Genomic DNA, 12,610 nt, shown 5'->3' on the forward strand with positions numbered 1-12,610 from the left:
TCAAGTTTTTAATGTTTTTAAACATTTAAAAGTATATTAAATTTAACCATAAATATATTTTTATCACTAATCTACTAATAATAGCAATCCCAATTAATTTCAAAGGCTGTGAATTCACTTATGTTGAAAGGTTGTGTTTTTTATAAAAGATGTATAAAGGGTTGTGTCTTTTCTAAAAGTTCTATGTTGTAAGGTTGTGTCTTTTCCAATTAATTCATAAGGTTGTGAACTTTAGTTATGTTAGAAATGTTGTGTCTTTTGAAAAAGAAGTGTAAAAGATTGTGTCTTTTCTTAAAGTTCTATGTTGTAAGGTTGTGTCTTTTCCAATTAATTCCTAAGGTTGTGAACTTCAGTTATGTTGAAAAGTTGTGTCTTTTGAAAAATATGTGTAGAGGGTTGTGTCTTTTTTAAAAATTATATGTTGTAAGGTTGTGTCCTTCTAAAAATTGTCTAAGAGTTGTGACTATTCATAAGTATCTTTTAAAAAGCGAGAAGTTGTGAGTATTAGAAGAAAGCGACTATTATTTATCGGTATATTTTAGTTTGATCAACCCTTCTAGTATGATAACTCTGTTATTTCAATTACACCAAACAAAAAAACTCTGTTATTTCAAGTAGTACTTCTATTAATGTATTTGAAAAGAAGAGATCTATGTTATCACAAACTCATATGATACATTTAGAGGTTTTAGAAAAGTTACACTTAATCATCCATACTATTGCAATTACGTTCTTGCATCTACAAGTTTAAAAAAATTAAGTGCCATGAACAACAGAATGTTCACGGACAGTGTTAAAACGAATACAATTATTATAGGACGTTGTTTCAATTTTTATATCCCGATAATGTAGGAGTGATCAGATATAGAGATTCAAGAAAGAAAGAAACAGAGATAGGATGAAGAGACAATATATAATTTTTTTATAAGTTTCAGTAAGATATGGTCGAATGGTTAACTTTCTAAAAAATATACACCTATTTTATTATGAAAAGGTTCAAGGAAAGAGTTTAATGAAAGGATTTAATGGTTAATTTTTGAAAATATACTTCTTTAATGAATAAACATGTCTTGCTCAAGTGGATGATTTTTTTTTTAAGTTTCTATTATGAAAGGTTTCACTGATTAAGTTTATGAAAATATACAACTTTTCAATTATAAAAGGGTTCAATAGTTAAGTTTTTGGAAATATGCAACTCTTCAAAGAATAAACATGTCTTTTGATTAAGTGAAACTATAATATCATATTAAGGAAATGAAATCATGACCATTAGATTATTATAGATTAGGAACAAACTCCAATGTTGGATGTTAATTAATTATTTTCTCTATGAAAAAATGATGATATCAACGGTTAAAAAAAGACAGGTTTACTATTATATACAATTGTTTTATTATAGATTAATAATTTATATATATATACCCCTTTGTACATATAAACCAAATAATATAAGATTTTGGTTGTAATAAGTTATGCTATATATATATATATATTATTAATAATTTTACTGAAATCATATATTTACATATTATTTTCAGAAACATTTAATTTAAAAAATCCTATATAGAATGGTGATATAAGAAAACTTAAAAGTGAGTTCCCCCATATTATAACCCAAAAATACGAAATTAAATTAACTTAATTTTAGAAAAAAAATAATGGATGCAAAATATTATGTAACGGAAATAGAGTACAAAATATATGTTTCATAGAATTCTCCGCGATGGAAGATGTCTTTTTAAGAACAATATAGAATAATCATAAAATAAAGTAACCATTGTAAGAGAAGAATTTATTTTAACGAACATATGCCTTATATATATATATATATATATATATATATTTGTATAACTTACATATATAATTCACGTGTAAATATTAATCTAAACCAGTAAAAACTAAAAAATAGACTTCCTCGTGTAGAGAGGAGAATATTAGAAACCGTCATCTTCTCTGACGGCGCGCGAAGTAAGAGCCAACAGGCACCAAACCTTTTCCACGTGATTATTGCCAAAAAAAAAAAGAATACTCTCATTGATGTTTCTCGTGTATCATCAAGTTCATCTTTTGATGAAGAATCGATTTTTTTCTTCTTTATATCGTCTACCGTTTAGTCTACCATATGTTTCTCATGCTTTTATCGATGGCTTTTTTATGCTGTTGGTGATCTCATTAATCCCATGATATCTCTCTTGGGTTATCAACAAACATATGATCAAAAACAAAGAGCTGTTAATTGATTCATACTTTTTTCTCCTTTTGGGTGCAAAATGTACTGGGAAGTGTACTTCGATGACTCACAACTTTTTTGGCTTTTTTTTTTGTTCACTTCATCTAAAAAGATATCGATTGAAACCGCTATAGCCACCGTAAGTGACGCAGAAAACTTGTAGATTGTAGGACATAAAATTGAATGGGGGTAAGAGCAATGGCAAAAGAATGTAACAAAGATAATATATAAATTTTTTAAGAAATTTTATTTTGAAAGGGTTGTGTCTTTTGGTTTCAAAAAAAATGAGAAAGAGTCGTGTCTTTTGAAAAACACATATAAACATGAACTCTTTTTGTTGTGCTTATATCTTAACCTAAACATGTAAATTTTGTTTGAAAAACCGATAACATTTCCGAGTATTTATATCTCAATATTACTTCGACTGCATAAGAAAGGATGTGATGATTATACTTTATGATTCATGTGAGAAATCAAACCATGACATTAATTTAGACTTGTTCTAATTCAACCCTAACATTTTATTTTATTTAAAAAAAAAAAAGATAGCAATCGTGATCCATGTTTGATTTGGTTTGATGTTGAATCAATTCACCAACTGACTCTTGGTACTCACAACTTTTATTTGTGACTTTTCACATCGCAACCATCACAAAAGTCAACCGCTTGCATATCATTTAATTTCTCAGAACTATTTATGCATGCACACATTAGTATCAAGGATTGGTGACTTTTCATACTAAAAACTTAGGAACCGTTATTTTCAAAAAAAAAAACTTAGGAACCGTCAACTTAAACGCAGAATCTATAATATTCTATCTCACGCATGCACATGTCACTAAAACTCTTGAATATACAAAGCATATTATTCGTGCATGAATCTATTCAGAACATTCAAGCGTGTGTTTTTAGAGTATTGGAAGAAACATTTCTAATTTCCAGAACCTTTACGCAACAACGGTTACCGTGTTCCTAACAGACCATGTGCATATACATGATTATGAACACATGTTTGATCCATGTAGCATACATTTACCAAAAACTACAATCGTTTCCTTTTAGTTACTGTGAATTGGACAAATTTAGATGGCATACAAATGAGAAGGGACCAGTAAATATAAGTCAACAGGCTTTTGCTACGGTATCCAATTTCCGTGATATTTTTTCTCAGAAAAAGAGCATATATATATATATACAAACTAGTAATTCTAGTATGGTCTTTTAATAGGAAAATTTATTTAAATGTCATGAAAAAATAATTGAAATTTGTTCAGGAAATGGTTGGAACTAAAGATCATGTAACAATTGTAAGAAGAAACCTTAAAAGATGGAGACACACTTGTATGCAATATTTATTCTAATATAAATATAACCGGAACATAAAGTTTTATATAAATATATTTAATACTATGAATATATATTTTATATATCAATAATAAATTTGATTATTTATTAGGTATCAAGAAGAGTTGATTGTTGGTTTATATAATATTCTTTTATAATGTTTAATAAAAATGTTTCAAATATTCTAAATAAATCATTAACCGAATTAGTCGAACTTCTAAGTTATTATGAATACATAAAATGATAATTCTATTTATAAAAATATTTATGATATTAAATAAATAATATACACAAAAAATAATATACATTGACGATGATGCTAAAAACAATGTATTAATGTCATTTTGAGTGAAAATCTTGTTGGTCAAGAATCTTTTATTCTGTAAAAATTAATTCATGTGACTTTAGTTCTAATTTTGTTGGTATAACAATCAGTAAAATAAAATAAATGTTACTAATAAGGTTGTTTACAAATATTATTAGTTGAACAATATATAATATATGTATTTATGTGTCTTTTTCATTTAAATATTTTATTGATAATTTTTGGTTATTTTCTCATTTTACTTAATATTATTCATTTTAAAAGTCTATGGAAAGTCAGGATATATTTTTTTTCTCTTTTGTGGCGTATAAACTTCTTTGAAGCAATAAGAAGATGTTTTATATAAAAATATAATTTATGCAAAGTAGCATATATTTTTTAATTAATGTGTTCAAGATAATAACTTAGAACATGCATAGAACCTTCAATGTGTGTGTTTTTTTACCAACTGGTTATAAATTTTAAGTTATGGGGTATTTTCACGTAACAATTGAACAGTTTATGAATATTTCTTTTTATTATTTTCAATTTTTCTCTATTTAAAATTTTATTTTACATGAAAATGCATTTGTTTATTAAAGAGTTTTTTTCTTATGAAGACATGCATCCTATAATATACTAAAAAATGTTTTTTAAGTGTAAATTTTCAAAAATGTTTTTATTTTTAAGTTTAAATAATATTTCAGATAAAAATGAATCTGTTTACATCAATGTACGTTTAATTTTTTCTTGAATAAATTGAAGTATGTTTAGACTCTTTTTTTAATTAGTTTCAAATGTTTATTTGTTTTTGAAAATTTCAAATAACTTAGTTAAATGGATAATAAAACATATATATTATTTGGTATTGACATATTTGTAATTTTACTGCAACCAAACCTATAAACAAAATATAGATTTTTAGTACTATAAATAAAGTAATATAGTTTCATGAAAATAGGTTTGTAACACATGTATTTTCTCTAATCATAAAATATAACATATTTATTTTATAAAATGAGTTTCCGTGCGATATCGCACGGATTCCTTACCTAGTGTTCAATAAAATCAAATTAATAATATTAAATAAACTCAATATTTTATAATGTACATTATTAATTAATAAAAATATAAAACATCAAAATATTTACTAATTTGTAGAATATTGATAAGAAAGAAAAAATGAATAATATAGCTATGCAACTGCAATAATCAATGATGGTGGGATAATGAGACTAAATCCAAAAATCTAAACTGAATCGGATTTGATAAAAATAATTTTGAACCGAATTAAATACGATATAAATACGGAATGGATTTTGTTATACGGTATTTTAGGGTTATGAGTTTTATCCGTTCGAATGAATATCCGAAAAACTCCTAAAATTCAAAATTCCAAAAAGAAACTCAAACCAAACACGAACTCAATTTCAAATAAGTATCCAAAATATTCTAAAATACTATTAAGTACCTAATTTAAATATCTATTATATAATTAATTAACTCAAATACTTAGTTCATTTTTATTTTGGTATTTGGTCAAAATTTAAGTTTTTTATGTGTTAACAATTGCATTTGAAATTCAATCATAATAAGTATGATCTTAAGTTTAAACAATATTGTTTTATTTTGAAGTTTAAATAATGTTTCATACTTTTACAAAGTTGATAATTGCTCATTTTAACTTGTTTATGTTTTGTTTTCTCTTAAGGACTATTTTTTCCACAAACTTTTTGCTGGTGACAATTGTTAATATTGCCAATTTTGTGAACTAAAAGTGTTTATTTTTGAATCACAAACAAGTATATGGTTAACAAAAATTCGATGTAGAACCGAACACAAATTAAAACATGTTCAACTAAATTTATGATTCTGAACCGAACCTGAGGAAATTCAAATGAAAATCGAACCGGACTTTCAAAATATCTGAATAAGGTTAAATTTTAAGCCTCCAAAAGACCGAAATCCGATTGAACCCAAACCAGCCCCGATTGAACACCCAAACACTCTAAATGTATGCATCATTTGAAAATTCTTTATATATAAATAATAAGTTTGTGTATATACATATATATATATTAACCCAACTTATCATATGCATTCATTCTAATCTAGAAAACAAACCCTTCTTTGAAAAAACAGCTTCAAACATCACTACTTCTGCCGCCGGGGCTTAAATGTTCATTTTAGTTGGGTTCATCGTGGGTATTGTCATATGTGGATCTGTATCATTAAGGGGCTACTTGTGTAAATACGTGGCCTTCTTGCCTTTTTTGTATTAAATGCAAAAACTTAGCGAACAAACAAATTAATCCACGAAACCCTAGTCTTTTTTTTTGAGAGAGACTATTTTCAATGGCTATGGAAACACCAACATGTCTCATAGAAGCCATGTTGACGGATATTCTAGCGAGGCTGCCCTTGAGAAGCATCGCGAGGTTCAAAACGGTGTGCAAAACGTGGAAAACGACAATCGAATCTCCGTACTTCCGTCGTGTCTTTGTGTCTGCTCACCGAAACTCCTCTTCCTCGTGGTCACTATTACTGTGTGGAACAAAAGAAATCATAGGGTTCCATGGATGCGAGACATGGGATCTTCCAAAATCTCCAGCTTATTTCATCCCACCGTCTCTTAAACACTCTAGTTTCGGTTATTTCAGCTACGCGGCTTCTTCTAGTGGATTGGTTTTGATTAATGACAGCTCCTACTCGGATGAATCTTACTGCTACGTGGGCAATCCAGTTTTAAAACAGTGGATTAGAATCCCACCAGCTCCAAGTTCCTCCATTGTGTTAGGTTTGGTTACTCGAGTGGACGAGGATGGTGTCGTTTCCAGCTTCAAAGTGATTAGGTTAGCTTCGGTCCAATCTACGAATAATGATCTCGCCTGTATTTGGAGAGTGTTTATTTATTCCTCGGAGAAAGGATTTGGAGTTTCAAGGAAATTTACTGTCCGCACCAAATCAGAAACATGTATTATATTTCTCTTAATGGTACGGCTTACTTTGGCTGGGTGAGTGTGTATGGAGTACTCGTAGCTCATGATTTCTATTCTGAATCCAATGAGTTCCGGGTTGTGAAATTACCGGACTATCAGAGTGACAAGAAGGGCTTAAGAAGATTCTTGACTATGTCCGGAGGCTTCATCATGTATGTCACAGCATTTTATCAAACGGAAGATGATGTTATGAAGATTTGGAGGTTGAACGATGATGATGAATCTTGGAAACTTTTGTGGGTAATCAAGCTCCCGAGTATCAGTGTTTATGTACCCATGGCAATGCATCCATTTGATATAGGCACTGTTTATCTATGTAGTCATCATGATCGTCATTTGGTGTCATGTAACTTGCGGACACTAAACTATACAATCCTCAAGGATGGATATCAAGATTGTTTCATTGACCAGTCTGTTTGTGACAGCTTTGTGAATGGGGTATCTGATCCAAGATCATCTTCATATTTGTGGAATGGAGTTTCAGTCAAGTTCTTACCATTAGTTCTCCCACGGTGGATGGGTTCGGTGCCTTGTCCTCCCCAAGCTGAGATGATAGATACAGTTTCACTACTTTCTTATATGACTTCAACGGATAGAACAATGAAAAGGAAAAATCGCAACGACAATGATTTTTAGATGTAGTGGTATGAATGTGGTTTACTTTTTCTTGTTTGTGTTTAAGATATTAATATTGTGTCTAAGATATTTAGAAATTAATATAAAATGTTTTAGGGAACTTTGACGACCACAAGCCTAGTGAATTTTTGACTGCCATAAGAATGATAGAAGAATGGAAGGTGTGGATTATGAGTTACCAAGCACAAACAAACAAGTTTGTTTCTCTTACCACAAAAAAAACTTGAAAACAAGAGATGTAATGCAATCTTATAAAGTTACGGTGGTCTGAAATATTAGTTAGTGTTCTAAAAATCGATTAGACAGGTCCGCCTACATCGCGAATCATTCATAAGTAAAACGATTTTTATAAGTCGTGTAGACGGTGCCTATGTGTCTGCCTAAAACACTAATCCTGAAAAATGCCTAACCACTCTCTTAATATTTCTTGAACATTGGTTAGTAGACTTTTTTGAATCGGAAAGAATATAAGAAAGTAGTATATAAGATTTTCAAGTGTATATAATAGATTACGGCACGTTCATATATGTACAACACACTACATATATGGATTGTCTCCCATCTGAATACAGAATACGTCTATATTTACATGATCAAACTCTCTGAATCGGAATACCAAAACATCATCAGAAGTTAATAGTTTTCTGTGGCCATGACTTCTCAAGCTAGTGACTTAACTCCATTTCGTGACTCAGTATCATGAACTTCAACCATGGTCATCATGATCTCAATGTCTTTGGATTCCTTTGTTCGAAGCTCAGAATATTCAATTTTCTCACCATAGATCCTTTGCAAGAAAATATAAAACCACATTGCAAAGATGGTCACACCCACCAGAAACAAACTAAACTGGATATTAACCAATGATAATGCTCTATGAAGTCCTTTCACGCTAGAGCATCTAATGGTATATTTACCCTCTTCAATGTGAAGAAAGCAATCCTTGGGAACCAAACTTGGCGTCCAAAGCATGCAAGCCATTGACATAAGCCATATTCCTTGGAAAGAAATACTAAGTGACCGAACAAAACTCACCAAGAAGCTACTCGGTAAGGCGATACCCAAGAGTGTTGTCACCAAAGAGACAAAAACCACGAGCTGTAGCAACAAATGGTAGTGGCCCTCGACGCCCGTGTGGTCAGACGAGTGGAAATGGAAGAGAAAGAGTTGTTGGGCGAATGCGAGGGCCCCGATCAAGTTGATGAGGTCCCTATGAGCCACTGGTCTTGTTTTGTCAAAGATGATGGCAAAAGCGGCATATGTGATGAAGGTGATGGAGATGCAAGAGTGTTCAAAGTTATGGAGATGGTTTGATGGGATAGTTCCGTCATTGGGATCAAATGGTTGGTGGTTCTTTTGGCCAAGGAAGAGTTCCACGGAAATGGAAAGTGAGGAGGCTATAATGATCACGAGAGGCTCTAAATATCTTGGTTTGGAAAGGGGAAACCATGTACATGATACGTATGATTTTGGATGTAGAGAAAATACTTTGATGTGGTTAAAGAGGTGCCATAGACCAAGTGCAAAGAAGAAAAATCCTGGTACGATGTGACCCACCAATGTTCCCATGTTGAAGCTTTGAAGGATCCGATTCTGGAGGGTGTCTATAAATATAACTTTGGGGGGGGGGGGGGGGGGGGGAGGAGATGAATGAATTGAAGATGAGTATAATAACAGTTGAATGAGCAAAGATCTTGATTTTACTTCAAGAATTATGATGCTTTGTGTACAGTCTAGACATTGTATGTGTAAGGCAAGTGAGAAGACACGATTGGATTTGAATATTTTTATAAAGTCGATCTCAAGTAACTTGCAAGTATAAGCTTACAACACTACGTGTGTGTTTTACGTTTATCATTTTTATGGGTTTTCGTAATTGTGCTTAGGCTATTTGGGGGTCTCATTTCTAATACACTCCCGTTAGGCTTATCACGCAACACAACTTAAGAGAAATAGGAACCGATTGCAGAAGCGAAAGCCACAGTATGTTTGATCTATAATTTCTTTAAAATATAAAAATGAAAATGAATCATGCATAAAACCTATTGCTTGTAAATTTTATAAACTTTAAGCAATAAAAAATGTATTATTTTCAAGCATTCGTTTTTTTTTTCCACATCAATTAAAACTTTCGTTAAAGAAAATATTTACTCATCTCTTATGAGTAATGGATAAAAATGCCATATCATTGTACGTCGTAGAAAAATAACTTCAGGTGGCTAAAACGGACTAAAAACGGAAAGTAATCTGTAAAAAAAAAAGAATTTGGTGGCAATAGAGGTTACACGAAGCAGAGAAAAAACGACCGTTACGGCGATAAAAAGGTCTCCCTAGGATTAGGGTTCCCCCGAACCCAGATCCGCCGTCGGAAGGCACCACGCCTCTCCGGCGAGAACTCTTTACCTCCCCCCTTCTCTCTCTCGCATCTCTTGCCATGAATCAGAAAAAGAAGAAGCACCGCCCGCCGATTCGAGGCTCCACGAAGATGGCTCGACTCTCGGGTGTTGTGAAAATGTCCAAGGCCTCGGTTGCTGCTAGGTCGCAGAAGAAATCCCTCCCTCTCGCCGGCGAATCTTCCGCCGATGCTGTAATTGTCACCCTTGTGACAGAGGAGGTTCCGAAATCTGCTACCGTCGCGTCGCCGGGTTCGCCAGGCTCCGATTCCTGCTACAATGCAATGCCCTCGGGTGTTGAAGATTCAGATCTTCCAGTGGAGATGGAAGCTAATACCCCAACTTCAAAGGGGGAAGATAACTCTGCAGCACTCCAGGACTCTGCGTCCGCTTCAGGGGAAGAAAGAGATACTCACATTATCGGTGGGGATAAGCGCTTGGAGGGTTTTGCGGCTCCTCCAGCTCAGAATTACGCAAATCTTCTCAAGGCCTCAACTCAGCTTGAAGAGCTTGGTACTCCAACAGAGCATGTCACTGGAGTTCCTTTCGTCCTCATTCCGGATGAGAATATTGAAGCAGCTAAGGAGGAGTTTAAGGACTTCATCTACGCTAGATTCCATGGCGAGTTCCCTGCAATGGGTCGCATCATTGGTGTGATAAATGCTATCTGGGCAAAGTCTGGTCCTAGAATATTCGTCCATAACCTAGGAAAAGGATGCTACTTACTACGGGTAATAAATCCAAAGGCTAAAGAGTGGCTTCTCTCTCGAACGTGTTGGAATATAGCAGGTTTTCCGATGTTTGTAGCACCTTGGTCGCCTGACTTCACTCCGGAAGAGGCGCCATTAACTTCAGCGGTAGTTCCAGTAGAGCTGAGGAATGTGCCGTACCTCCTTTTCAATAATCAAAGCCTCAGTCGTCTGGCTACGGCGATTGGTAAACCGGATTCTCTGGCCCCTGAGACAGAAAGAAAAGAGAATTTTGAGGTTGCTAAGTTGTATGTTAAGGTGGACCTTACCAAAAAGCTCCCCACAAAAATCATCTCAGGATTCTCCAATGGTCGTGAGTGTGAAATCTCGGTGAGTTATCCATGGCTTCCAGTGAAGTGCTCAGTATGTGGGAAGCATGGACACTCTGATGAGAGGTGTAGGTTAAGGAAAATGGAAGTTTCAGATTCCCGAAGACGTGAGAGAAGTGTCTCTGTGGAAAAGGAGAGGATGAGGCAGCACTCTAGGCCTAGTCGGGCAAGGGACAAGAAGAAAACCTTACAGTCTCCCAAGGAAAACAGGGCTGTCGACACGGCCTTAGAGGAAGGAGAGATCAGTCTGAGTGCCAATCTTGAGGAATCTACTGTGCCAATCAGCAAGGAACTACCCGAAGCTAGCAACTTAGGCTCAGAAGAGTTAGATGGGAGGGGTGTGAATGTTGGAGAGCCTCCCGCAAACAGATCTTCAGGCGATACACATCTACAATCCTCGGCTTCTGGTCATCATGACTCACCAGCAGAGGAAACTGAAGCACCTTTTCTTCTGGTTCACGGCAGGAAGAGTGGCCGCAGGGCCAAACCCCACCAATAATTCCATATGTCGATGTTTTTTGCGTGGAATGTAAGAGGACTGAATAGTGATAGACGCCACAATATGACCAAGAATTGGATTAATATCCATAGGCCACTTTTTGGAGCATTTTTGGAGACCCATATTCAAGAAAATAATATACAAAGGATTGAGAGGGCAATCCCGGTTGGTTGGAAATACTTTGGAAACTATAGTCAGCACGCGGCGGGGAGGATTGTTGTTGTTTGGGATCCGTCCGTGTCTGTATTTATCTATGAGACTTCAGCTCAGGCTGTCACTTGTGGAATTTTTATTATGGCAGAGAATGTGGCTTTCACAGTCTCGTTTATCTACGGTTACAATGAAGTAGAAGAGAGAAGAACGCTATGGAATGAGCTCGTCTTTCTTCATGACTCCACTGCGGTTGCACACTCGCCTTGGGCCATTGTAGGTGACTTTAATCAAATAATGAGGACTAGCAATCATTCGGGGTTCCCACATACCATTATCGACGACTCGGGAGTGAATGATATGATCGCAGCAATGCAGGAGGCTGAAATTTTCGAGGCTCAGTCAAAAGGCTCACCCTTCACCTGGTGGAATAACCAGGAGGATAATCCCATTTCCAAGAAGATTGACCACTCGCTTATTAATCAGGCTTGGGGAAATGCTTTTCCGGACTCTTACGCGGAATACTTGGAACCTGATCAATCGGATCATGCGCCATGCTTGTTCCGAACCCCTTCTCACAGGCGTCAGATACGTAAGCCCTTCAAATTTTACCACCATGTGATTGATCATCCTGACTACTGCGAGACAGTGAGAAGTGCGTGGCAGCCTGGTATGATCGCTGGATCAAATCAATTCAAGCTGGTGCGTTCAATGAAATCTCTAAAGAAGGAGATGCGACGACTCAACAAGACGCATTTCAGTGGTATTTCGAGGAGAGTCAAGGAGCAGAGTGCGAAAGTGGACACCCTCCAGAGGGCACTGCTTACCAGCCCAAATCGCCCTACGGCTATAGAGGAACACCATGAGCGTGAAAAACTCAACAAATTAAGGACAGCAGAACACAAATTCTATAGACAAAGGTCAAGGGTTAGATGGGCAGATGTTGGAGACAGGAACACTAATTTCTACCACAAGAC

At 34.6% G+C, this 12,610-nt stretch overlaps 2 protein-coding genes across 2 annotated transcripts; one reads left to right on the forward strand and one right to left on the reverse strand.

The window, feature by feature from the left end:
- Window positions 1-6,233: 6,233 nt before the first annotated feature.
- LOC103851306 (F-box protein At3g26010-like) lies at window positions 6,234-7,513 on the forward strand. The gene is made up of 2 exons (XM_033284191.1): window positions 6,234-6,730; window positions 6,847-7,513. Exons 1-2 carry the CDS (start codon window positions 6,234-6,236, stop codon window positions 7,511-7,513), a joined length of 1,164 nt encoding a protein of 387 aa, XP_033140082.1.
- A 423-nt stretch (window positions 7,514-7,936) lies between these two features.
- On the reverse strand, window positions 7,937-9,155 carry LOC103851307 (transmembrane protein 45B). The gene has a single exon (XM_009128149.3). It carries the CDS (start codon window positions 9,080-9,082, stop codon window positions 8,174-8,176), a length of 909 nt encoding a protein of 302 aa, XP_009126397.1. The 5' UTR covers window positions 9,083-9,155; the 3' UTR covers window positions 7,937-8,173.
- Window positions 9,156-12,610: the final 3,455 nt, after the last annotated feature.

The sequence above is a fragment of the Brassica rapa genome, chromosome A02, assembly GCF_000309985.2.
Source record: "Brassica rapa cultivar Chiifu-401-42 chromosome A02, CAAS_Brap_v3.01, whole genome shotgun sequence".
NCBI classification, from domain to species: Eukaryota; Viridiplantae; Streptophyta; class Magnoliopsida; order Brassicales; family Brassicaceae; genus Brassica; species Brassica rapa.

What these genes read in the sequence shown, in the direction of transcription:
- LOC103851306 (XM_033284191.1), top strand. Translation starts at nt 6,234, where the DNA reads ATGGCTATGGAAACACCAACATGTCTCATAGAAGCCATGTTGACGGAT. An exon ending in TCCAGCTTCAAAGTGATTAG is followed by an intron (nt 6,731 to 6,846) that starts GTTAGCTTCGGT and finishes GCACCAAATCAG; the next exon opens with AAACATGTATTATATTTCTC.
- LOC103851307 (XM_009128149.3), bottom strand. Translation starts at nt 9,082, where the DNA reads ATGGGAACATTGGTGGGTCACATCGTACCAGGATTTTTCTTCTTTGCA.